Source organism: Orcinus orca, chromosome 5 (assembly GCF_937001465.1).
Source record: "Orcinus orca chromosome 5, mOrcOrc1.1, whole genome shotgun sequence".
Lineage (NCBI taxonomy): Eukaryota > Metazoa > Chordata > Mammalia > Artiodactyla > Delphinidae > Orcinus > Orcinus orca.
This window is the reverse complement of record NC_064563.1, coordinates 54620021-54645717: the sequence shown is the minus strand read 5'-3', so window position 1 is coordinate 54645717 and position 25697 is coordinate 54620021. Positions and strand designations below refer to the sequence as shown.

Genomic DNA, 25697 nt, shown 5'->3' with positions numbered 1-25697 from the left:
ATGCCAAAGTACACTTTCTTTGTTGAGTTACATTTTCTTTCTTGCTGAAAACTTGGATATCAGTTTTTATTTTCCAGTGTTCTGGTGATTTTCATCTTCTCCATGACTCTGCAAATGTTACCAAGCACAGATTCTGCAATTGCATCTACAATGTTTTTAGTGAACTGGAATGTCAAGCATCTGTGTTTAGAATCCAAAACTTAGGAGGAGCTAAGAGTTCTCGTCCTATCTGATTCTTCACTTATCTTAGCCTTAACCCTTGTGGTTGTTCTCAATTTTTTAGCTTGAAAGTTACTCCCTTAGATAAAGACAGGCTAAAATGGAAATTAAATACTTCTGCTTTCTTTTTGCATCTCTACTGGCTTCATCTCTTCTTCCTCCTATTTCTTGTTCCAACCATTGCTTTATAAGTTAGTCTTTCTTTTTTTTTGGCTGCGTTGGGTCTTCGTTGCTGTGCACAGACTTTCTCTAGTTGCAGCGAGCGGGGGCTACCCTTCGTTGCAGTGTGCGTGGGCTTCTCATTGCGGTGGCTTCTCTTGTTGTGGAGCATAAGCTCTAGGCACGTGGGCTTCAGTAGTTGCAGCATGCAGGCTCAGTAGTTGCAGCACGTGGGCTCAGTGGTTGTGGCTTGTGGGCTCTAGAGTGCAGGCTCAGTTGTTGTGGCACACGGGCTTAGTTGCTCTGTGGCATGTGGGATCTTCCCAGACCAGGGATCGAACCTGTGTCCCCTGCATTGGCAGGAGGATTCTTAAACACTGCATCACCAGGGAAGTCCCTATAAAATAGCCTTTTAAAGTTGAACTTAGTATTTGTCATGAGTCTCCACTTAATCAGGGCTTGAGCCCTTTTAACAAAATTCTTACTCTTTTGGTTTTGGTTCCCTCTTTCTATCTTTTCTATCTATGCTTTAGAGGGCTAGGAAACTCCAGGAACATTCCTTGAAGAGTCTCTTGTTATGCAATCATGTCAAAATTTCTCTAAATATTTTTTGAAATCTGCTTTTCTAATGTTTAGAGTTTGTGTGTGAGTAGGCTCAGGGTTCTCATTTTTGGCTACTGTAAATGCTAAGAAAAAAGTAGACAGGGCTTCCCTGGTGGCGCAGTGGTTGAGAGTCTGCCTGTAGATGCAGGGGACACGGGTTCGTGCCCTGGTCCGGGAGGATCCCACATGCCATGGAGCGGCTGGGCCCGTGAGCCATGGCTGCTGGGCCTGCACGTCCGGAGCCTGTGCTCTGCAGCGGGAGGGGCCACAGCAGTGAGAGGCCCGCGTACCGCAAAAAAAAAAAAAAAAAAAAAAGTAGACAATTTCTGATCTCAAATCAACGACATAACTTTAAACTCTAAGGAAATAGTAAATAACAAAATAAACCCAAAGCCAGCAGAAGGAGAGAAATGAAGATTAGAGCAGAGATAAGTGAAATAGAGAATAAAAGAACAATAGATAATAAAATCAATGAAACTAATTGTTGCTTCTTTGAAAAGATCAACAAAATTGACAAAACTTTAGCTGGATTAAGAAAAAAAGAAGAAGACTCAAATTACCTAATTAGAGATGCAAGTGGGGACATTACTATTGATTCTACAGAGATAAGGGAGTGCTAAGAACAACTGCATGTCAAAAAATTGGATAACCTAGATGAAGTGGACAAATTCCTAGAAACACAAAACCTACCAAGACTAAATCGCGAAGAAATAGAAAATCTGAATAGACCCAAGACTAATAAGGAGACTGAATCAGTAATCAAAAATCTCCCCAAAAAGAAAAGTCCTGGGGCTTCCCTGGTGGCGCAGTGGTTGAGAGTCCGCCTGCCGATGCAGGGGACACTGGTTCGTGCCCCGGTCTGGGAGGATCCCACATGCTTCGGAGCGGCTGGGCCCGTGAGCCATGGCCGCTGAGCCTGTGCGTCCGGAGCCTGTGCTCCGCAGCGGAAGAGGCCACAACAGTGAGAGGCCCAAGTACTGAAAAAAAAAAAAAAAGAAAGAAAAGTCCTGGACCTGATGGCTTCACTGGTGAATTCTACCAAACATTTAAAGAAGAGCTAATACCAATCCTTCCCAAACTTTTCCAAAAAACTGAAGAAGAAGAAACACTTCCTAACTCATTCTATGAGGCCAGCATAAATCTGATACCAAAGCCAGACAAAGGCATTGCAAGAAAAGGAAACTACAGACCAATATCCCATATGAACATTTATGCAAAAATCTTTAACAAAATACTAGCAAACAGAATTCAATAGCATATTAAAAGGATTATACACCATGACCAAGTGGGATTTATTCCTGGAATGCAAGGATTGTTCAACATATGAAAATCGATCAATGTAATACATTACATCAATAAAATAAGGGAAAAACCCAGCTTAATCATCTCAACTGATGCAGAAAAACATTTGACATAATTCGACACCCTTTCATCATAAAAACACAACAACATAGGAATAGAAGGAAACTACCTCAACAAAAGAAAAACTATACACTTGACTCTTGAACAGCAATGGGGTTAGGGGCACCAACCCCCTGCACAGTTGAAAATCTGTGCATAACTTTACAGTCGACCCTTGGCATCCACAGTTCTGTACACATGGATTCAACCAACTGTGAATCGTGTAGTTTCATAGTATGTATTTATTGGGAAAAAATGTGTGTATAAGTGGACCCACACAGTTCAAACCCATGTTGTTCAAGTGTCAACTGTATATGAAAAGCTATGTTTCATATATGAAACAGCAAACATCATACACAATGGTGAAAGACTGAAAGCTTTTCCTCTAAGATTAGGAACAAGGCAAGGATGCCCACTTTCACCACTTCTATTTAACATAGTACTGGAAATTTTAGCCAGAGCAATTGGATAAGAAAAAGAAATAAAAGGCATACAAGTTGGAAAGGAAGAAGTAAAATTATCTCTGTTTGCAAATGATATAATCTTATGTGTAGAAAACCCTAAAGACTCCACAAAATAGTTGTTAGAACTAATAAGTGTATTTACCAAAGTTATAGGGTACAAAGTCAACACACAAAAATAAATTCCATTTCCCATCTGCAGCAACATGGATTGACCTGGAGATTATCATACTAAGAAGTAAGTCAGAGAGAGAAAGACAAATATCATATGATATCACTTATATGACGAATCTAAAAAAAATGATACAAATGAACTTATTTACAAAACAGAAACAGACTCACAGACATAGAAAACAAACTTATGGTTCCCAAAGGGGAAAGGTGGGGTGGGAGGAGGGATAAATTGGGAATTTGGGATTGACATATACATACTACTATATTTAAAATAGATAACCAACAAGGACCTGCTGTATAGGTCCTTTTGCTCGATATTCTGTAATAACAATGGGAAAAGAGTTTGAAAAAGAATAGACATATGTGTATGTATAACTGAATCACTTTGCTGTACACCTGAAACTAACACAACATTTTAAGTCAACTATAGCACAATATAAAATAAAAATTAAAAAAAATAAAGTGTACCTTTTTAGCATAAAAAATAAGCTGCATTTCTATACATGAACAATGTCAAAAGAAAATTAAGAAAACAATTCCACATATAATAACATCAAAAATAATAAAATACTTAGTAATTAGCTTATCCAAGGAGGTGAAAGATAGGTACAGTGAAAACTATTAAACGCTGCTGATGGGAATTCCCTGGTGGTCCAGTGGTTAATACTCAGCACCCTCACTGCTGTGGCCCAGGTTCAATCCCTGTTCGGGGAACTAAAGATCCTGTGAGCTACAAAGCATGGTCAAAAAAAAAATTATTAAAAAAAGTTGCTGAAAAAGATTAAAGAAGACATAAATAAATGGAAAGACATACCATGTTCATGGATTAGAAGACTTAACATTATTAAAATGTCAATACTACCCAATGTGATTCAATGCAATCTCTATCAAAATCCCAATAATGGGGCTTCCCTGGTGGCGCAGTGGTTGGGAGTCCGCCTGCCGATGCAGGGGACACGGGTTTGTGCCCTGGTCTGGGAGGGTCCCGCATGCCGTGGAGCGGCTGGGCCCGTGGGCCATGGCCACTGGGCCTGCGCGTCCGGAGCCTGTGCTCCGCAATGGGAGAGGCCATGGCAGTGAGAGGCCCACATACTGAAAAAAAAAAAAATCCCAATAATGATTTTTTTCCAGAAATAGAAGAACCAATCCTAAAATTCATATGGAATCTCAAGGGACCCTAAACAGCCAAAACAATACTGAAAGAGAAGAACAAAACTGGAGGACTCACGCTTCCTGATTTCAAAGCTTACTATTAAGAGCTACAATAACCAAAATCAAGTGTCGTATTGGCACACAGATAGACATATGCACCAATGGAATAGAATGGACAGTCCAGAAATAAACCCTTACATATATGGTCAAATGAGTTTTGAAAAGGATGCCAAGACCATTTAATGGGGAAAGGACAATCTCTTCAAAAAACGGTGCTGGGACAACTGGATATCCACATGCTAAAGAATGAAGTTGGACCCTTATGTAACGTCATAAACAAAAATGAATTCAAAGTGGATCAAGGACCTAATTTATGACCTAACACAATGAAACTCTTGGGAGGGCTCCCCTGGTGGTGCCGTGGGTTAAGAATCTACCTGCCAATGCAGGGGAAACGGGTTCGAGCCCTGGTCCAGGAAGGTCCCACATGCCGCGGAGCAAGTAAGCCTGTGCACCACAACTACTGAGCCTGCACTCTAGAGCCTGCGAGCCACAACTACTAAGCCCACGTGCCACAACTACTGAAGCCTGTGTGCTTAGGGCCCATGCTCCGCAACAAGAGAGGCCACCGCAGTGAGAGGCCTGTGCACCGCAATGAAGAGTAGCCCCCGCTCGCCGCAACTAGAGAAAGCTCGCGTGTAGCAAAGAAGACCCAATGCAGCCAAAAATAACTAAATAAATAAAAAATAAATTAAAGTATAGAATCTTAAAAAAAAAAGAGAAACTCTTGGGAGAATAAATAAGACAAAATCTTCATAATATAGGATTTGGCAATGATTTCTTAGATATAACACTAAAGGTGCAGGTAACAAATGAAAAAGTAGACAAATTGGACTTCCTGAAAATTAAAAAAAAAATTATGCATTGAAAGACACTATCCACAGAGTAAAAAGGCAACCCAAAGAATGGGAGAAATTATTTGCAAATTATATATTTGATCAGGGAATAATATCCAGACCATAGAGAGGACTTCTAAAACTCCACAACAACAACAACAAACAACAAACCCAATTCAAACATAAACAAAGAACTTCAACAAACATTTCTCCAAAGAAGATATGCAAATGGCCAATAAGCACATGGAAAGATGCTCAACATCACTAATCATTAGGAAAATGCAAAACAAAACTACAACCAGATAGCAACCCACAACAATTAGGATGGCTACTTTCGAAAAAACAGAAAATAACAAGTGTTGGTGAGGATGTGGAGAGACTGAAACCCTGTGCACTGTTGGTGGGAATGTAAAATAGAATAGCCAATGTGGAAAACATTATGATTTCCTCAAAAAATTAAAAACAGAATTATCATATGATCTAGAAATTCCACTTCTGAGTATATACCCAAGAGAATTGGAAAAAGGGTCTCAAAGAGATATTTGTACAGCCATGTTCATAGCAGCATTATGAAAACGTGGAGCAATCCAAGGGTTCATTGACTGATGAATGGATAAGCAAAATGTGGTATATACATATAGTGGAACATTATTCCATCTTAAATAGGAAGGAAATTCTGCAATATGCTACAATATGGATGAACCTAAAGAACATTATGCTAAGTGAAATAAGCCAAACACAAAAAGACAAAATGCTGTGTGATTCCACTTATATAAAGTACATAGAGCAGTCAAAAATCATAAAGTCAGAAAATGAAATGGTGGTTGCCAGAGGCTGGGGGAAGGAAAGAAAGGAGAGTTATTGTTTAATAGGTGTAGATTTTCAGGTTTGCAAGATGAAAAGAGTTATTTGTATGGATGGGGGTGGTGGTTGCACAACCACATGAATGTATTTAATGCCACTTAAAAATAGTTAAGATGGTAAATTTGATGTTACATGTATTTCATAATTTAAAAAATTGAAAAAAATAGACACGAGACATTTTCTGTCAAGATTTTCCTCATTCCTATGTTACCAACCAGCTCCTGTGGGTCAAAATTAAATCCTGAATAGCAGATCTCTTTTATCGCAAAGAAATTGTGAAAGTTTGTTTTCCTGTCACAGCTGACGGAACTGTGGCCCACAAGCAAGGCAGAATGGCGACATCCTTTTACCAGAACGAGAACTGCAGTGATGTCGCCATTCTGTCTTGCCTGTGGGCCACAGTTCCATCATCTGTGACAGGAAAACCCTACGCCATCTATATGCTTTATTCCTAAAACAATTTAAAAAACAATTTTTAAATCTCTGTCTTCTTTTTTCCTCATCCCCTCCTTTTGGCTCATCTACTTCCTACAAGTGTATGATTTCTCAATTTAGAAAACTGAAGATTTAGCCTTTCTATTCCTCTATTTCTTTGAACATATATTAACTCGTTCATTTTGTCTTCAATGTGTATATACAAAATTTTGGTGATACACATGTAATTTGTGTAAAACTATAAAATTACATTGCTTACTATTCATATGCAGTAATTGGTCTACAGTTAGCTAAATTGCATGAAAACAATACCCAAAAGGGATAAAAAAGAAAGTAACATATTCCTCATTTACAGCTATTGAACCTCAACTGCGTTTCAATATTCATTACAAAAGTCAATCTTTCTTGGGACTTCCCTGGTGGTCCAGTGGGTGAGACTCCGCACTCCCAATGCAGGTGGCCTGGGTTCGAGCCATGGTCAGGGAACTAGATCCTGCATGCATGCCGCAACTAAGAGTCTGCATGCTGCAACTAAGAAGCCTGCATGCTGCAACTAAGAAGTCCGCAAAAAAAGATCCCACGTGCTGCAACGAAGATCCCACATGCCACAACTAAGACCGGAAGCAGCCAAAATAAATAAATATTAAAAAAACAAAAAAAAGTCAATCTTTCATAAGTGCTAGCCTAACAGATTTGTTAAGTTCTGGATTTGTAAATAAAGTTATGAGAAAAGATTCCTTAGTTTGTGTATGTCATATATATATGTATATTTAAATATTTATTTATTTATTTGGCTGCGTTGGGTCTTAGCTGTGGCATGCAGGATCTTTCCTAGCAGCGTGTGGGCTTCTCTCTAGTTGTGGTGCACGGGGTCCAGAACCCACGGGCTTAGTTTTCGCCCCCCCATCCTGCATGTGGGATCTTAGCTCCCTAACCAGGGATCGAACCTGTGTCCCCTGCATTGGAAGGTGGATTCTTAACCACCGGACCACCAGGGAAGTTCCTGTATATGTTATATATTAATCAATATATTTTCATAGGGTTCAAGTCTGTAGAAATCATTTTATAGTGACCAACCAAAAGAATAATGTAAGACACACTCTGATTAGGATTTATTTCTGTTTAGTGCCTGCAAATCAGAATTTCTAAGAGCAAATTGTTTTGGGCTAAATATATTTATATTTTTAATTTAATTAAAAAAATTTTTATTGAAATCTAATTGATTTACTCTAAGAGCAAATATTAAACTGTACAACTCAGAGGAAATAACTACTCTTACAATTCCCTGCAAAGCAGGGAGAAAATATTACATTTTTATTTATTTTTATTTTTAAAAATAAGAAGGGAGTTAAGTCTTAATAAAATATTTTGGTAGACACAGGCATCCTTCCTCAAGTTTTTCTTGTGTGGAAATAATGTGAGGAAAAAAATATGGCAACCAAATGTCAGCAAATAATTGTGGAAGATGCATAAATCATATTGTGGAAGAATTTAAGAAACAAGTGTTAGAACAAGTTTTTCAGCATGGAAGCCTTTCTATACAGTTGGAGGAAAGAATGAATATTTCTACAGTGTCTGGGCTTATGTTGGATTCTGCTTTAATTAAATACTAGAAGTAATTTTCCTGTTTCACTTAAGCAGTGGCCATCAGCAGAGGTTATACTGTCCCACTGGAACATTTTGGAAATGGGGTGTATTCTTGACCAACACAGTGACTGGGGGGCACTTACGGGCATTTAGTGAGTGGAGGCCAGCGATGCTAGAGATCTGTTATTCATGGAATGGTCTTGTACACTGAACAATTGTCCCTGATCCCACACAACCTCCAAAGGTCTTATTGGACACTCATGTAAGTAAAAAACTCTGCTGAGTATCTGAGCCTAGAACAAACTCTGTTTTACGTAGAAGTTCATAATATTGTTTGTATACTTTTCATATAGACTGCATTTTTGGAGAATGTAACTAGTGTACATTGAGGGAAAATTGTTCTTTGGAACTTTGCTAAGAGGTGTTCACAAACAATTCTTGTTCATTCAACAATCAGGAACAGATTGTTCATAACTCACTTGGCAGCAAAACCTGACCTGAATTGATTTGAAGGTATTTGGAAAATTAAGTCACTGGTGGCAACACCTTTATCAGCTGACAATTTAACTGTCACATTCAAATATCAATATAAAGAAATGTGTTGACCCTCTCTACTCAAAGTGTCCAGCTTTAGGTAGACCAGCAGCTTCAGAATCACAAGCTTGCTAGAAATGCCCACTCCAGACATGTGAAATCAGAGTCCACATTTTAACACAAGCCACAAGTAACTTGTACGCACATTGAAATTTGAGAAACAATGATGTAGACAATAATTAGGTGGAAATTTGTCTTTTAAAAGACCTATATTCATTATATGGAATAAAAACATCTATCCCTCTTATTATGTCTTCCAGTGTGGTTTGTTTGAGAATTTTACATGTTGAGAGATACTCTACTCTTTTATAATTTATTTTCTCTTATTTCTCCTTTATTTTCAATACATATTTGTATTTTGTGAAATTATGAATTAATTCCACTTCAAGATAATAAAGAGGATGTTACAACAATAAAAAGGATGTGTTGCTCTCATAGGGCTGAAAGCTACTGAATAAAGCAAAGATGTACTGAAGGACAAAATATATTATCAGCATATATGAATTCCATAACAAAAACAATGTTTTATGGAAAAATTGTGACAATGTCACCACTGATGGAAGAGTTGCTTTGGCTGGAATAAAATTTGGATTCTGGGATAAAAATGCAGACAGCTTTAAAATAAATTTATTCATTGCATCACTCAGAGGCAAGATGTTCTTGCAGCAAATAAGGTGAAGCTAAAAGTGTGCAAATTGCTATATAGATACTATATCTACTGACATAGATAATGGTATAAAAATAAGACCTTTAGACTATAGCAAACTATTCACTGTTCTTAGTAGAGATGATGAGTAATGATGTAAACATTTTGTATCGCAGACAAGGTTACTGGTTTTATCATGGTTGAGTACGTTAAAGGAGTGACACACTTTATTTTCCAAAAACATTAGTGTTTCACACTCTGTCTTTTCTATAACAAGTGTCTATCAATTCTGTGACAGTAAAACAGAATTTAAAATTAATACTGTCTTCATAATAGAAGTGTCACTTTAATAACAAGTGGGAGAGTTTCTGTTTTGAAGGAAACTCGGGCCATGGTGAAGGGCATAATGACAGCAGACCTTTGGAAGTGCTTCCTTCGTAACTGATTGACTTTGGAAAATATGTGTCATCTATAAAAATTCTCGTATCTGTCCCCCTTAAAAAGCTTGGAAATAGAGATTTTTTATTCAATTAAAAAATCTTCCCCAAAATGACTTTCAAATGGGTTTTGAATCTATTTGCTAAATACAGTTGTTAAAAACATAAAAATACAATGAATCTGATTAGTTGGCAAAAAAAACATTGTGCTCTAAGATATTGAATGAATTGGGAGGGGGTAGGGAAAAGGGTTTTAAAGTGTTCTTCCTTGTCTCCAGGGTCTACTCCATTCTGTTTTAATTCAGGTCTGTGATGCCCTATCCAAAATTCTAAAATCCAAAAAGTTCTGAAAACCAAGTTTTCTTCCGAACTCACTGCACAGGAAAATCGGACCTGAATTGATTCGAGGTTATTTACAGTTTTTATTTTTCCATCCAGTGTGTCTATTCACGTCTTTTGCTGCAGAAATATGAGGGTATTTAATTATGGGGTGCTGCCCCAAGCCTCACTGGGGCTATTATATATGATTATAATATAACATAATTATATAATATATAATTTTCCAAAATTCATAAAATTCTGAATATCCTAAATTCATCTGGTCCTAAGGGTTTTGGAGCTTGTGGACATGTGCGTGTGCGGTGGTGAATATAAGATGAGTAAAGAATTGAAAAGTATTTTTGATGATATGTCGGGGTCTTTTTCATTGTAAGGTTAAGGACTGATAATTCTGAAATTTGTTCCCTGAATTTTTGTTGTTAAAAGGATAATGAAGTCACATCTTTGGGCAGAGGGTCTATAATTCAAAGTGAGCATGTAAGTCAAATAGATTGTTCCACTAAAGAAATAATATATGTATGTATATATGTGTGTGTGTGTGTGTGTGTAAAATATATATTTTTTCTTTTTTTTCCACTTTGTTCTTGCAGAGGGTTCTGCATCCTGGAAACACCCAGAGCTCAACTGAAGCTGAGAGCTGAGAGGTTTCTGAGAGATGCTTTTGCTGTATCTGGGTGTGAGGGTAGGACAGTCTCTACAGGCTTACAAACTAGACTAAGGCATGAATTTTTTTTTTTTTTTTTTTGCCGTAGGCGGGCCTCTCACTGCCGTGGCCCCTCCTACTGCGGAGCACAGGCTTCGGACGCGCAGGCTCAGCGGCCATGGCTCACGGGCCCAGCCGCCCCCGTGGCATGTGGGATCCTCCCAGACCGGGCCACGAACCCGCATCCCCTGTATCAGCAGGCGGACTCTCAACCACTGCGCCACCAGGGAAGCCCTAAGGCATGAATTTGAAAGTGCACCTTTAGTGCGACAGATTATACAAGTGTGAAAACCTACATCAGCAACAATTTAGTGTGAATGTCCATATGATTACATTTCTACTGGAAAATAAAAAGTGATGCAGGCAAATGATGTTTTCCAAACCCCTTAGCTGTTAGCAAATGTTTGCCAAGAAAACACTTCCATAATTCTCTGGAGGTTCTAAAAGATTAGAAGGCACACAGGCAGGGACCCAAGTGGCTCTCATCCTGGGAAGTTTTGTCATTCTATTATCATTAAAGAAACCTTTTATAATATGTCCTTCTATTTCTATTCTTTTATTCTAAGTAAAAACATTTGCTGGTATAACAAACATAAATTTCTAAATCTAAACTGAACTAAGAAAGTGTAAAACCAAACAAATGTTTGTAGAAACATTTAAATTGGAAAATACATAATGCTAATGTGTAATAGAGTCTGAAGCTAGATGCTTTTGAGACTATAGGTACAATATCTGATTTCAACCAGCACTGAACTTATGATGTGAAAAGCTGGATTTGTTGCATGTTTATTTGGGCAAAGGCTGAGTCAAAACTTGATGGGAAAGAAATCTGTCTTTAATTTTGAAATGGGAATATGTATGGTGTAGGAACTGGTCTAAAGGGTGGTAGAACTGAGTTCCACAGGGCAAAACTGCAATAAATCAAACTTACATTTCATAAACAAATAGGGCATTTGCCCAAGTGAAGATAAAAAATGCAACAGTACAGAGAACTCTACTCAATATTCTGTAATAACCTGTATGGGTAAATAATATGAAAAAGAATGAATATATTAATAACTGAATCACTTTTCTGTACACCTGACACTAACACAACATTGGAAATCAACTATACTGTAATAAAATTTTGTAAAAAATAAAATAAACTGAAAAAAATGCAGCAATAATGCTACTAATTGGACACCACTGATGCCTTCACTAATTCATCTCCCCAGGAATTTTGTATGGTCAGGGAATAACTAATGCCCTTGTCGAGTAAGCCTCCTCCTTAATATTTGGTTTTCCTTCCTTGGTTTTCCTGAATATTGGTTTCTTTCCTATCTACACCAAGATGCAGAATCTGATCCCTTCCAACACCTCCATGACTCTCACTCCAGTCCATCCTTCCTTGGACTGCTCCTTGGTCTTCATGCTTCTATCCTCACCCCCACGCAGTCTAGTCTCCAGATGGCAGTAGGTGTGCTCCTTCTAAAACAAAAGTCGCACTGTGTCCCTCTTCCGCCTCAAGATTTTCGTATCAATCAACATTAAATTCCACATATACACACTACTATATATAAAATAGATAAGCAACAAGGACCTACTGTATAGCACAGGGAACTCTACTTAGTACTCTGTAATGGCCTATATGAGAAAAGAATCTGAAAAAGAATATATATATATATCTGAATATATGTAGAATATATATATGCATCACCTGAAACTAACATGACATTGTAAATCAACTATACTCGAATAAAGTGAAACACAAAACATTCAATTCAAACCCCTTCCTCTTAGGAACTTGCACCCTGCCACCCCTCTGACTCCATTTTCTATCATTTTTCTCCCTGCTCACGCCACTCAATTCACCTTTGCCTCCTTACTCTTCCCTGGAAAATATCAAATATATTTCTACTTCATGGCCTTTGTACAACCATGAGGTTGATGCTCTTCCTCCAGACATCTGCAAGATTTGCTTCTTTTCTTCTGCTCTGGTGTCACCTTATCAGAGACGCCTGATAAGGCTTTTCTCTGTCAGCTTCCCTCAACCTCATTCTGGAAGCCCTTGTCTTTTCCTTTACCCTGGTTTATATTTCTTCACAGTACCTTTCATCTCCTACATATTTCAGTCTGTCCTCCTACAGAAAAGCAGACGCTTCATTTGTCTTATTCATGTAGTACCTTCTTTTAAACTTAACATTATAAAAACCCACTATGTTGCAGCTACTAAAACAGTACCTGCAACATAGTGGTTTTTTATAATGTATGAATGAATGAAACTTTATACTTGATGTTAAGTTTAAAAGTTAAAAATACATAGATATGTTTGTATAAAACATGTTAGCTTTGAAAAACATGTTTTTCTTTATTATGGAGTCACAAAGCAATACTTCCTTGATATCATTTTTTTACTGTGCAATTTATGGATTTGGGGGGAACTGATTACAGTTGCTTTTATAGTTACTTGAATACAATTGTAGCAACCAACTGACATACAATTGTATCATGCTAAACAAATATTCACTCTTTTAAATGATTTTGCATGTTTTCTCATTTAATAATCATGCTTTTATAAATGTACAAATCCATGAAAATGAATACAATTTTAAAAGATACACAAACATTGAAGATATAAAGATATTTTAAACAAGGTTTTAGACTTACCTACTGACAGTTAGGGCAGTTGGATCCTTTTGGGTCTTTGGATATGAAAACACTTCAAAGGGACTGGCTAAGGGTAACTGAGAAGATTACCTCTGATGTTTCAGCTCCGGTTGTAGGCATCAGTGCGGCCCCTTTTTAAAGAGTCACATGGTAGACAGCCCACAAACTGAGTGCTGTTGGGAGAAATCATGAAATGGATGAATGGTCCGCAGGAAGCTAAAATGAAGATCGAGAGTTACAATGCTTCTGTACACCTTAGCAATATCCACTCTGTTCCTCGTTCTCTCTTGAGAGTCCTGGTCCTAACCACTGTCACTTTTTTTTTTTTTTTAAGCCTTGATAATCACATTATTCTCATCTTTCATTCCATCAGTGTTATGATGGCTAAAATGATTTATGTCAGCAGGTGACTGAGGATAAAATATCCTGCTTCATACTCTGAGTTTCCAGAGTAGCATGTGTACTGTGATTAGTTAATTAGGATTCATAACGAATAAATGAAGTGCTGATCAGGGGACTGTTAGGTGGATGGAATGATATAGAAGTCACACAAGTTATGTTAGTGAGGGTTATCAAGAGACAAGCAATGGATGCAGACTCTTGCTATCTGAAGGAAAAGGGCCCCAGGGGCTCAAAGACTCAAGGCAAGGCTGGGAGACAAGACTGGAACCAACAGTGACAAAGGAAGTGCCATAAGGTTAAAAACAAACAAATCAGGAAGTGGGGAATCGTCTCTGACTGGGCCACCCTGGTCAGGGTAAAGCTGCTGCTGAAGCTGCTACTGCCTCTGTCCAGTGAGCCCAGCCCCAGACACTACCCACTCTCTCATTCCTTGGGATTCAGTCCACCTGACCTACAGCATAAATGAACTGGTGGTGGGAACAGAGAGGAAGGATCTGCCTTTTGTCTTGGAGATTGCTGCCTCAAATTATCCTTTTGCTGAGACTATACACATTTGGGTAGAGATAATTCTCTATAAGAAAATGGAATTATTAGAAGAGATGATGGATGCTGGGTATCCAAAAATGACCTAGATGATCTGGACAGCAGCGTACATATAAAATATACCACAAGATAAAATCTGGGGGAGGACACTGGTATGTAAATTTTATTTATTCTATAGATAATACATATATAAATAATGTTTCTATTAAAAGCATTAATGTAAATTAACAAGAGCAGCAATAATATCACATAGGAAAAAACAGGCAATAGATATGAATAGATCATTCTCAGTAAATTGTACAAATAATAAACATGAAAAAAGTTTTCATCGTTACTGATTATTGAAGAAATGCTGATTAAAACAAGATATGATTTTGGTCCATCACATTTCCAAATTATAAGCAAGATTATACTTAATATTGGAAGGTATTTTTGCAGCATCTCACAGAGTTTCAAAAATGTTTATAAATATTGATCCAGTAGTTCCATTCTTAGGTCCCTATTCTCAACAAAGATGGGTATTCACAGTGTTCATTCCTGAATGACTTAAAACTTCCAGAAAGTCTGGAAACATTCTAAAAGCCACCAATAGATGAGCAGATAAGTAAGTAATTAGAATATTCTTCAACCACTAAATTTTTTTTTAATTTAGCGATGGTAAAAAAATACTCAATTTATAAATATTCAGTGAGATAAACAGGATTCAACATTGTTTGTACAGGTGGTGTTAATTTAATTTTGTAACAAATCTTTATGTATAGAAAACAAAAAGGAAATAAAACAAAATGTTAATAATGGGTATGTGTGGAGGGGGAAAATATAGGTGATTTTAATTAAAAAAATTATTTTCTGTAGTCTCCAAAACCTTGTATTTTTGTAAAATATAAATGTAAAAATTATAAAATGGGCATATATTACTTTTATACTGAGAAGAAAAGATAAAAATTGAAGAGGATTTAGAATACCACTTGTGTGATAAAAATGTCAAATATGTATCCAGATGGATTTATAACAGGATTCCATAGTCGTTTCTTTCTTGACATCTCTGAAGATACGCAAGATTTGGAAAAACAACAACCAACCGTCAGCAAATCTCTCAGGACAATAGAAATAATCACACAAAGAATCATACTATATATAAAACTTATATTTGACAGTCCATAGCTTAAGTTTATCTCTAAAAAACGTATGGCCTTTTTCTATTTTATTCCTCTAGCTCAGGGAAGCAGAAATTCAATTACTGTGAGGGCACTTAAATAATTTTATTTCTTATTATAGTTAATAGAAAAACCTATTGCCAAATGTTTTAATGATGACACTTCGAATTTGGGATGCAATTTTACAGCCTGCTGGTTCCCAATCAAAAGTGTTATAATTTCTAAAGACAAGCTTGTAAGAGTGCATTACTTGTGCATATAATACTTATCAAATCATCTGTGACTAATAAAACTTGAGAAATAAGGGGAGGAAAGGGTATTCAGCCTTTTGGTAACATGCTTGTCTTACACTTGCCAAAGTCCTCTTAGGCAATACTCTGCTTGCTCAGAGGGCCATGTGTTTAACTGTAAAATTCTGTCAGTATCATAGGATTCAAAAGACATCAATCATTTCTGTCAACAAGGAAAGAGTGAAGGCAGTGTGACTCTTCTATCATTAGGAAAAGATGTGCTCAAGAGGGAAAAATGTAGTCCAGGGAGAGCTGAGCAACTATAGGTTACAGGAAAACAGAGTTCCAGACTACAGTATAATTTCACGTCTCCTACCCTACTTTGGACTGGAATATTATATTTTTCACTTCATGTAGTTACACGTGTGCAGTAAGACATTATGTAACTCAGCCAGTCTCGGCCGCGCAGTATCCACTAAGTGCTTTAAAGAAGCCATCATTATTAACAGTTTGGGGTATGTGGAGGCAATAGCTTCCTTTGGCTTTGGCAGAAAGCAACACTATGTAATGAGGTTAGGGTGGCATATATTCAAAGCTATATTCCAAAATGGCTGCTAGTCAAGCCACATGACAACTGGTTCTTTTTTTTCCTTAAGACTTTGTTCTAAGTGGACATCAAAATCGCTTTATTTGGACAGTTCCGTGGGTGGAATGGGAAATTTTCCATGTTTTACTTCTGGTTTATTATTTTATACTGATTTCTGAATTATACCCAGCTTGAGTTTCAGACATCAAGACACAAATTCTAGTCTCCTACGTTCTTGACTGGGTGACCTTAGGCTGGTTACGTCACTTTTCTGAGTCTCAGTTTCCAGTTTCCTTTGCTTGTAAATTAGTGATAACACCTACCGCCAGGGAGTTGGAAGAAACCTTATGGATGACATCAACGAAGCTCCTACTTCTTAATTGCGTCACCTCAGGCAAGTTACTACACTTTTTGGCTCTTCTCCCCTACTTGTAAAATAGACCAATTCTGGCTACCAGCTGCGATAGATGAGGATAAGATAATCTAGGCAAAGCTCCTACAACAGTGTCTGGGCCCTTGGCGGCTCAAGAGTACCTGAAAATAATAATAAAAATGCTAGTGAACGTTCCCTAGGTTAACGCAGTTGAGTTCTGAAACTCTGGGAGAAGAAAGAATCAGAAATAGGGACCAGGAGAGAGGCCCAGCGGCCGGAGACCTCCTGCCCAGCGATGGCGGCCCGCTTGCGCCGCGACGCATCCGCACCGACACCGCCTCGCCCCACCCCTGCCGGGCCAGCGCGAATCCCGGCGCCGAGTTCCGGGAGACGGCGCGGTCCTCACTCAGGCCCTCCTTCCTTCCCTCCTCCCCCGCCTCCAGTGGTGCCAGCTGCGCCCGAGCCCCGAGAATCCGCCGCCACCGCGCAGGTTCCCGCGGCCGGCCGCCCTCGCCCCACAGGTAGGAGCCGCGCCGCGGCTGGGGCGCGCAGAGCTCCCGCGGGAGCCGGTTTCCGCTGCGCTCGCGCACCGTCCCTCCTCCCGCCAGCCTCGGGCAGCTGGCCGCTCCCCGCCCAACTTGGACGGAACCTTGGCAGTGGCGTCGGCGGCGGGCGCCAGCTTCGTGCGGCCTCGCGGGAGCGGCCTCCCTGGCAGCCTCCGGGGTCCTCCTGTGCACGCCTTCGTCCCGGGTTCCTGCAGAGTCGACGCTGACAACTTCGGCGCTCACTCTTGCCGGGGCGGGCGGCTGTGTGGCGCGCAGAGCCGCGCTGGCTCCGGGCCGAAGTTGGGGGCGTCCTCTGCAGGATGTGCCCATCTCCCTCGCCGCGGGGGCCCCCAGTACAGTGTGTCCGGTGACCCCAGGTCATCTCGCGCGCCCGAGGGTTCGCGTGCGCTATGGGATGACCGGGATGGCGGGCGCGATGGGACCAGCATCCCGGACCAACCAGGAAGTGCTGCGTTCCGAGGCTTGGAGCCCAGCCCGCCAGATGAACGGTCCCGGGCGTGTGGCCACACAGCTGCCCGCTGCGGGGCCCACGAAGTGATGACGCCGGGGTCGGGCAGGGCAAGGTGGGGGGCAAGGAGCTGGGCGTGTGTGAAGGGACTTGTTTTTCTCGCTCCAGCTCCAGGTATGTGGGACTTAGGTCTCAGATCCAAGAGCGTGGTGCTCCAAGCCTTGAATAGGATTTTGTTAAGCCCTTCAGAACTACCCTTGTAGAATCAGTCCAGAGCTACCGCCACGCCTATATTTGCTCCCTCTCCTAGTCTCCGATTATTGCCTTCTTTACGTCCTCTGTGAAGTACTAAACGCAAGTAGATTCTTACTGACCATAAGGGTTTCTGCATTTGATTATCACTAGGTTTTTCCCCAGAATGAGGAGTTCCCTTAACTTTATCTGCCAGGCCTGCCTGTTACAGTTTAGATCGCCCTTTGAGTGCTTTCTCAGGGCTTTGGGGAGACCAGGTGTCCAGAGTCCTCAGTGCTGTGTTAAATGGCCAGTTAATGGTGGTGCAGTGAAAGTGTAAAGAATGGAAAGAATCTACAGCTTGAACTATTAACAGGCTCCACAATTACACACTGCCTATTTGAATAAGAATTTCTTAAATTCTTATTAAATTTTTAATAGTATTAAATGTTTTGTGATAACATACATACAAGTGAATTGTACACAGGCTTTTAGCTTGAATTTGTACACAGCCTTTAAATGTTGTTTGAGGATCTTTTCACTAATTGTCTGAGCTCCCAGCCTGTCTTCTCAGGATCTAGTGTAACTCACAATCCATATAAAAAGTGTGAGTAGTTATGGCTTTGAGGAAAGTGTGTCTTCACCATGTTTGTTCCTGATGTCAGAATATTTGTGAACCATGGCGAGAAGTGCTGTCTAACACTCATTTAGGCTTGTTGATGCACTTACAACTAGGTCGTGGGGGACCCTGCTCCTTAGAAGTTGTCTGATTACTAAATATGTGTTTCTTAATTGAAAATCATTTGTTATAAATTTCATTTACCTTTAAGTCTTACATAGTTGTTGTTTTTTTTGTTTTTTCTTTGTTTTTTTTCTTTTTTGCGGTACGGGGGCCTCTCACTGTTGCGGCCTCTCCCTTTGCGGAGCACAGGCTCCAGACGCGGAGGCTCAGCGGCCATGGCTCACGGGCCCAGCCGCTCCGCGGCATGTGGCATCTTCCCAGACTGGGGCACGAACCCATTTTCCCCTGCATCGCCAGGCGGACTCTCAACCACTGCGCCACCAGGGAAGCCCTTACAGGGTATTTTAGTTATTTTATTTCACTTTATTTTTATTGTGCTAAGATACACATAACATAAAATTTGTCATTTTAACTTTTTTTTTTTTTTAAATAAATTTGTTTATTTATTCTTGGTTGCCTTGGGTCTTCATTGCTGCTTATGGGCCCTCTCAGTTGTGGAGAGTGGGGTCCACTCTTCGCTGCGGTGGCTTCTTCTGTTGCGGAGCACGGGCTCTAGACACACGGGCTCAACAGTTGTGGCTCGCGGGCACCAGAGCGCGGTCTCAGCAGTTGTGACACAGGGGCCCAGCTGCTCCACGACTTGTGGGATCTTCCCAGACCAGGGCTCAAACCCGTGTCCACTGCATTGGCAGGCGGATTCCTAACCACTGCGCCACCAGGGAAGTCCTCATTTTAACTATTTTTTGGTATAATGTTTAGTGTCATTAAGTACTTTCATATTATTGTGTTACCATTGCCACTATCCCTCCACAAAACTCTTTTCATTTTTTTTAGGGTTTTAATAACATTTTAATGATAATGATTGTAATTCAAGCTTTAGTTTTCTCACTAAGCAAAGTTTGAGTTCCTTCTCATAGCTTTAGAGAAATTCACTTTTAAAGAAGAAAATTGAAAAGCTGTAGCCAGACTGTGTTTAGTAAATCTTACCTCCATCAGGAAAGGTCTAATACATTACTCTATGAGGATAAACTCATGAGCTATTTAAATTTGTGTGTAAAGGTACTGTGAGGTTTAACTATTAAGTGGGAGAAACAGGTAAGGGAGTTTTTTGGTTTTGTTTTGATTTTGGTTTTTTTGGGCCACACCGGGCAGCTTGTGGGATCTTAGTTTCCAGACCAGGGGTTGAACCCGCACCCTGGGCAGTGAGAGCTCTGAGTCTTAACCACTGGACCACCAGGGAATTCCCTGGAGTTATTGTTGATAGTTTCCTCTCCTTAATCTTTAACAGAAAAATGAAATACTTTTGTCTCCTTAGCAGTGCAGTAGCATGTTTCTAAATTATGCTTGAGCTCAGGTTGTGGCAGCCTTTTAGTAACTAAAAGGAGTTTGCTTTTTTTTTTAATGTTCTTTTTTTTATATAAATTTATTTATTTATTTAATTTTGGCTGCATTGGGTCTTCGTTGCTGCGCTTGGGCTTTCTCTAGTTGTGGCGAGTGGGGGCTACTCTTCGTTGAGGTGCTAGGGCTTCTCATTGCTGTGGCTTCTCTTGTTTTGGAGCTCGGGCTCTAAGCGTGCTTGCTTCAGTAGTTGTGGCATGCAGGCTCAGTAGTTGTGGCTCGCGGACTCAGTAGTTGTGACTCGTGGGCTCTAGAGCGCAGGCTCAGTAGATGTGGCGCATGGGCTTAGTTGCTCTGCGGCATGTGGGATCTTCCCAGACCAGAGATCAAACCTGTGTCCCCTGCATTGGCAGGCAGATTCTTAACCACCGCGCCACCAGGGAAGTCCTCTAAAAGGAGTTTTGATCAAGATAGCTGCTAGGTGTAGCAGTTTCTTTTCCACTGTAGGTGTTTTTAAAGATTGATGCCAGAGGACCCAGCACATAAGATATGGCCCTTTAAACTCTTAGTTTGAGTCATTGTGTCCGCGAGAGAAGCTGTAGCTGTGCGAGGCCTGGTTTTATGTTTATAATCCTTTAAGTCTTAGCGCCACAAAATAAAATGTATTCTCCCACCAGGGTATGGGTAAATGTTTTTGCAGGGTTAAAATGAGAAACTTGTAACCTAAATTTCCCATAAGCCTGTGACATTTCTGATTAGAAAGGAGTGGTACAAATCATATCTCATGCTGCAGTGGAAATGCCTTCCAATGTGTTAGTTTCCCTAAATGCACACAGTGCAGTGTAAAATCTGGATCTCAGATGTTTTAGTGCTGGGTTATTAAACAACAGTATATGGATATGTAAGTGTTTCATACTGTCTCAGTTATTTTTTTCCTTTGTGTTGTGAAAGTTGCTTAACTTTTGAATTTATTGAACAAATATTCTGGGACAGAATAACATGATTTGCTCATTTAATCAACACTTAAAAGTGCTGACTGTGCGCTAGGTACTATTCTAAGAGATTTACAAACATGAATACATTTTATTCTCAAAACAACCCTGTGAAGTAGGTAATAGTCCTACCATCCCCATTTTATAGATGAGATAATTTGAGGCACAGCGAGATTATACAACTAGCCCATGGCAGACCTGGGATTCCATCCCAGGCATCCTGAACCCAGGATTTTGGCACTGCTGTCTCATCAGAAAAATATAACCCGAGATTCCACCCTCCTAACAGATGAACTTTTTTCATACTGTTATATTCCTATCTTGTCCTTGTCCTCAGGGATAAATAATTTGACATAATTGCAATCAAAGTACAACTCAGAGAATCAGTTCAATGCCCTTATTTTTCAGTAGAGGAAATTAAAGTGGAGTGTGGTTATGTCCAGGTCTGTGAGCACTGGGGGAGGGTCCTGGAGACTTTCTACTGGTCTCCTTGCCTCTTGATTGTAAGGAGTTTGGGACAGGGATCCTGAGAGGACCTGGGGAGGCCAAGGTGTGTATTTTGGTGGGGGGCAGTATTTGCCAGTTGTGGGGAAACTCTTCAACATTTTAATAATCATTATGACCATTCCAGAGCCAATCTGCTAAATAAAGTCCTGGGTTATGTTCCGGGCAGATGGAGCAGAAGCTTGTGGGCGACTGTGGGTCCTGGAAAGTCTTGCTGCTCAGGGCTTCAGAACCCCAGATTCTTTCCCCAGCTGCTGGTGATGGCTACCTATGACCTCAGGCTCCCCTCTGGATGAGAGGACTATTTTATCCTGTACTCAATCATTTTTTGAGCTTTTTGGATCTAGAGTCGGGAACCTTTTGAAAGCCTCTGACGCACAAAAGAAAATGAGCCAAGAGCAACATGGAAATAAAAATAACTTTGGTTGTGGCTCTTTTGTTGAGAGAGGGAGAGACTTCTAAGGGCATAAACTGCCAAACTTCATATTAAGGACAGGAAAATCAAAGTTCAATATTCAACAGTGATTTTTTTCAAAGTCGTCTTTTGCAGAGAGTAAGTTACATTTGGATGAAGGGGAATAAGGAATAAACATGGACAAGGGAAGGTGGTGGAGAGGGAGAGAGGAGCCAGCACAGGGGAAGACAGGGTGCTGAAACCTTCGTCAGCTCTTTACACAAGCCCGGGCTTCCGTGTGGTTCCTCTTAACAGTGCCCTTTGAAATGTCAAATGTAGTTGAGAATTATCTTTTCTTTGGTTTATCTTGAAGTGATTATTTATTATTTTTTATTGAGGTTACATAGATTTATAACGTTATGTAAGTTTCATGTGTACAACAGTATATTTCTACTTCTGTATACACTACAGCCACCAACATTTTGTTTCCATCTGTCTCCATAGAGTTGACCCCCTTTACCCATTTCACCCTCCCCCACCAAAGCCTGGCCCTTCCCCTCTGGCAACCACTGCTCTGTTCTCTGTATCTACGTGTTTGGTTTGCTTTGGTAGGTTTGTTCTTTTTTTTGCTCTTTTTTTTTTTTTTTAAATATTCCACAAATGAGTGAAATCATATAGTATTTGTTTTTCTCTGACTTATTTCACTTAGCATAATACCCTCAAGGTCCATTTATATGGTGCAAATGGCGAGATTTCATCTTTTTTATGGCTGAGTTATATTCCATTGTATATACCACATCTTTTTTATCCATTCATTCATTGATGGGCACTTTGGTTGTTTTCATATCTTGGCTGTTATAAATAATGCTGCAATGAACATAGGGTGCATATACCTTTTTAAATTAGTGTTTTGTATTCTTTGGATAAATACCCATAAATGGGATAGCTGGATCATATGGGAGTTAGTTCTAGTCTTAATTTTTTGAGGAACCTCCACACTGTTTTCCAAAGTGGCTGCACCAATTTACAGTCCCACCAAAAGTACACTGAGGGTTCCCTTTTCTCCACATCTTCACCAACACTTGTTATTGCTTGCCTTTTTGATAATAGCCGTTCTAACAGGCATGAGGTGATATCTCATTGTGGTTTTGATTTGGATTTCCCTAATAATTAGTGATGTTGAACATCTTTTCATGTGCCTGTTGGCCATCTGTATGTCTTCTTGGAAAAATGTTTATTCATCTCCTCTGCTCATTTTTAAACTGGGTCATTTGTTTTTTTGTTGTTGAATTATATGTGTTCTTTATATATTTTGAATTATTAATCCCTTATTGAATATATGATTTGCAAATATCTTCTCCCATTTAGTAGGTTGTCTTTTCGTTTTGTTGATGGCTTCCTTTGCTGTTCAGAAGCTTTTTGGTTTGATGTAGTCTCACTTGTTTATTTTTGCTTTTGTTTCCCTTGCCTGAGGAGACATCCCAAAAGATATTGCTAAGACCATTGTCAAAGAGCATACTGTCTGGGCTTCCCTGGTGGTGCAGTGGTTGAGAGTCTGCCTGCCGATGCAGGGGACATGGGTTCGTGCCCCGGTCCAGGAAGATTCCACATGCCGCGGAGCGGCTGGTCCCGTGAGCCATGGCCGCTGGGCCTGCTCATCCGGAGCCTGTGCTCCGCAACAGGAGAGGCCACAACAGGGAGAGGCCCGCGTACCACAAAAAAAAAGAAAAAAAAAAGAGCATACTGCCTATGTTTTTTTTCTAGGAGTTTTACAGTTTCAGGTCTTACATTCAGGTCTTTATCTTGAAGTGATCTTACTTTTGCTTAAAACTATTGCTAATTAACAAAGCATGTGGACAGGGAGATACCAGGGAACTTTTAGCCCCTGCTTAGGATCTTCATACCAACCTAGTTTGTTTTTGTTTACACTAGTTTTATATGAATGAATTTTACATATAGCATAATATTAGAATCACTGGGTTTGCAATTATTTTATCACCCATCTTCCTTGTGAGAGGTCACAGACTGTGTTTTTGCCACTGTCCATTGTAGTGTTCAATAAGTGTGAGCAGAATCAAAGGGTGCATTTAAAGGATAAAGCAACATGGTGTGATTCATTATTCAAAATATGTAAATATTTCCCGAAAAGAAGGTTTTCGTAGTGAATGTTTTACTTATTTATTTGTTCTGCTGTGCCATTTAACTATTTTTAGAAATAAATTTATAGATGTGGAGTGGACAGTCTGTGGCATTTTGAATTAGCAGCTGTACTCATTTTATTGTCCTTTTCCTGCAGTGTTTTCTACCTAAATTCTGATGAAAGAGTCCTTTGAAGTAAGGATATTGGGGAGGTAGCAGTGGACTGAGATGCAGTTTCCAGAATCCTATTATCCTAAGGAAAAAAAAATCACCTGATAGGATATTGTAGATGCTAAATATTTCAAAGCTAGGAACACAGAGCAAAGATTTTTAACCCTAACCCTCACCTCACCGCAGTCCCAACCCCAAGCTGCCAGTGTCTTGGCTGGAAATGCAGGGTGATGAGACAGTGACAAAGCAAAGCGGGTCTTGTAAAGCAAGTAAGGTAAATAACAGTAAGACACAGTTGAGCCGCACAGGTTCCTCACTAGGAGGAATAATGACCACAGGCCTTGTCCTAGGAGCCAGAGAGCTAGGATTCAGATCCTGAGGACTCTAGCACCATGTAGCCTGAGCCAAGTAACTTAAAAATCCCCTATACCAGGCTTCCCTGGTGGCGCAGTGGTTGAGAGTCCGCCTGCCGATGCAGGGGACACGGGTTCGTGCCCCGGTCCGGGAAGATCCCACATGCCGCGGAGCGGCTGGGCCCATGAGCCATGGCCGCTGAGCCTGCGCTTCCGGAGCCTGTGCTCCGCAGCGGGAGAGGCCACAACAGTGAGAGGCCCGCGTACCGCAAAAAAAAAAAAAAAAAAAAAAAAAAAATCCCCTATACCTCTCTGTAGAATTGGGATAAAAGTAGTACCTATCTCATAGGATTATTGTGAGGACTACAGGAAACGATGCCTGTAAAGCATTTAGCGTAGAGCCTAGAACATAGAAATGACACAGTAAATTTTAGGTTCCGCTCTTTCACATCGCCCTCCCTGCTCCACCCCAAATCCAGCAGGAGTGACATCCATAAATAACCAAGCAAACTGGAATCACTGCTGGAGGAGACATGGAGGTGGGGCCCTATGGGAATGTGGACGAGGGAGAAATTAATTTTGCCCAGGAGGAATTCTTGAGTGAGAATGACGTTCCATGAGACCCCAGTGATGAGAAGCAGGAAGACTTCTGGCAGCAGAGCTGGTTACAACTAGGGAGAATGGACTGTATGCCGTTGACAGTCATACTTTTTGGGTATGTGTTTTGACATTAGGTAGAAAATTTGATTTTTCTTAATTTATAAGCATAGGATGGCATTTAGTAGAAGCAGGATTCATTGCTCTTTACCACGGAGCGCCTGTATAGAGGTGTATTCTTTTTTTTTTTTGCGGTACGCGGACCTCTCACTGTAGTGGCCTCTCCCGTTGTGGAGCACAGGCTCCGGACACGCAGGCTCAGCGGCCATGGCTCACAGGACCAGCCGCTCCGCGGCATGTGGGATCTTCCCGGACCGGGGCACGAACCCGCGTCTCCTGCATCGGCAGGCGGACTCTCAACCCCTGCGCCACCAGGGAAGCCCTAGAGGTGTATTTTAAAAATGTATTTAGAATTAAGAATAGAGTGCACTCTCAAGGTGAGAGTGAACTAGCACGTGCTGTGTTGGAAAAATATCCCTCCCATCACGTTCTTTAGCTTTAGATTGGAGGAGGGCATCGTTGGCACCACCAGCTTTATTAGGGTGTGGGTAACAC

At 40.3% G+C, this 25697-nt stretch overlaps 1 protein-coding gene and 1 long non-coding RNA gene across 7 annotated transcripts in view; both read left to right on the top strand.

Annotated features, from left to right (window-relative positions):
- LOC125964393 (uncharacterized) overlaps positions 1 to 25697 on the top strand; it is a 602357-nt gene that overhangs the window by 383938 nt on the left and 192722 nt on the right. The gene's annotated exons all lie outside the window — the stretch shown is intronic.
- Positions 16586 to 25697, top strand: part of PLD1 (phospholipase D1) — a 201834-nt gene continuing 192722 nt past the window's right edge. For 2 of the 6 annotated variants that reach the window (XM_033429527.2, XM_033429525.2), the window contains exon 1: positions 16589 to 17128. In XM_033429527.2, coding sequence (XP_033285418.1) covers positions 16903 to 17128 — 226 coding nt within the window. In that variant the 5' untranslated portion in view covers positions 16589 to 16902. Of the gene's footprint in view, positions 17129 to 25697 lie in introns of all 6 variants that reach the window. The other 4 variants (XM_033429532.2, XM_033429530.2, XM_033429529.2 and 1 more) reach the window with 4 other exon arrangements.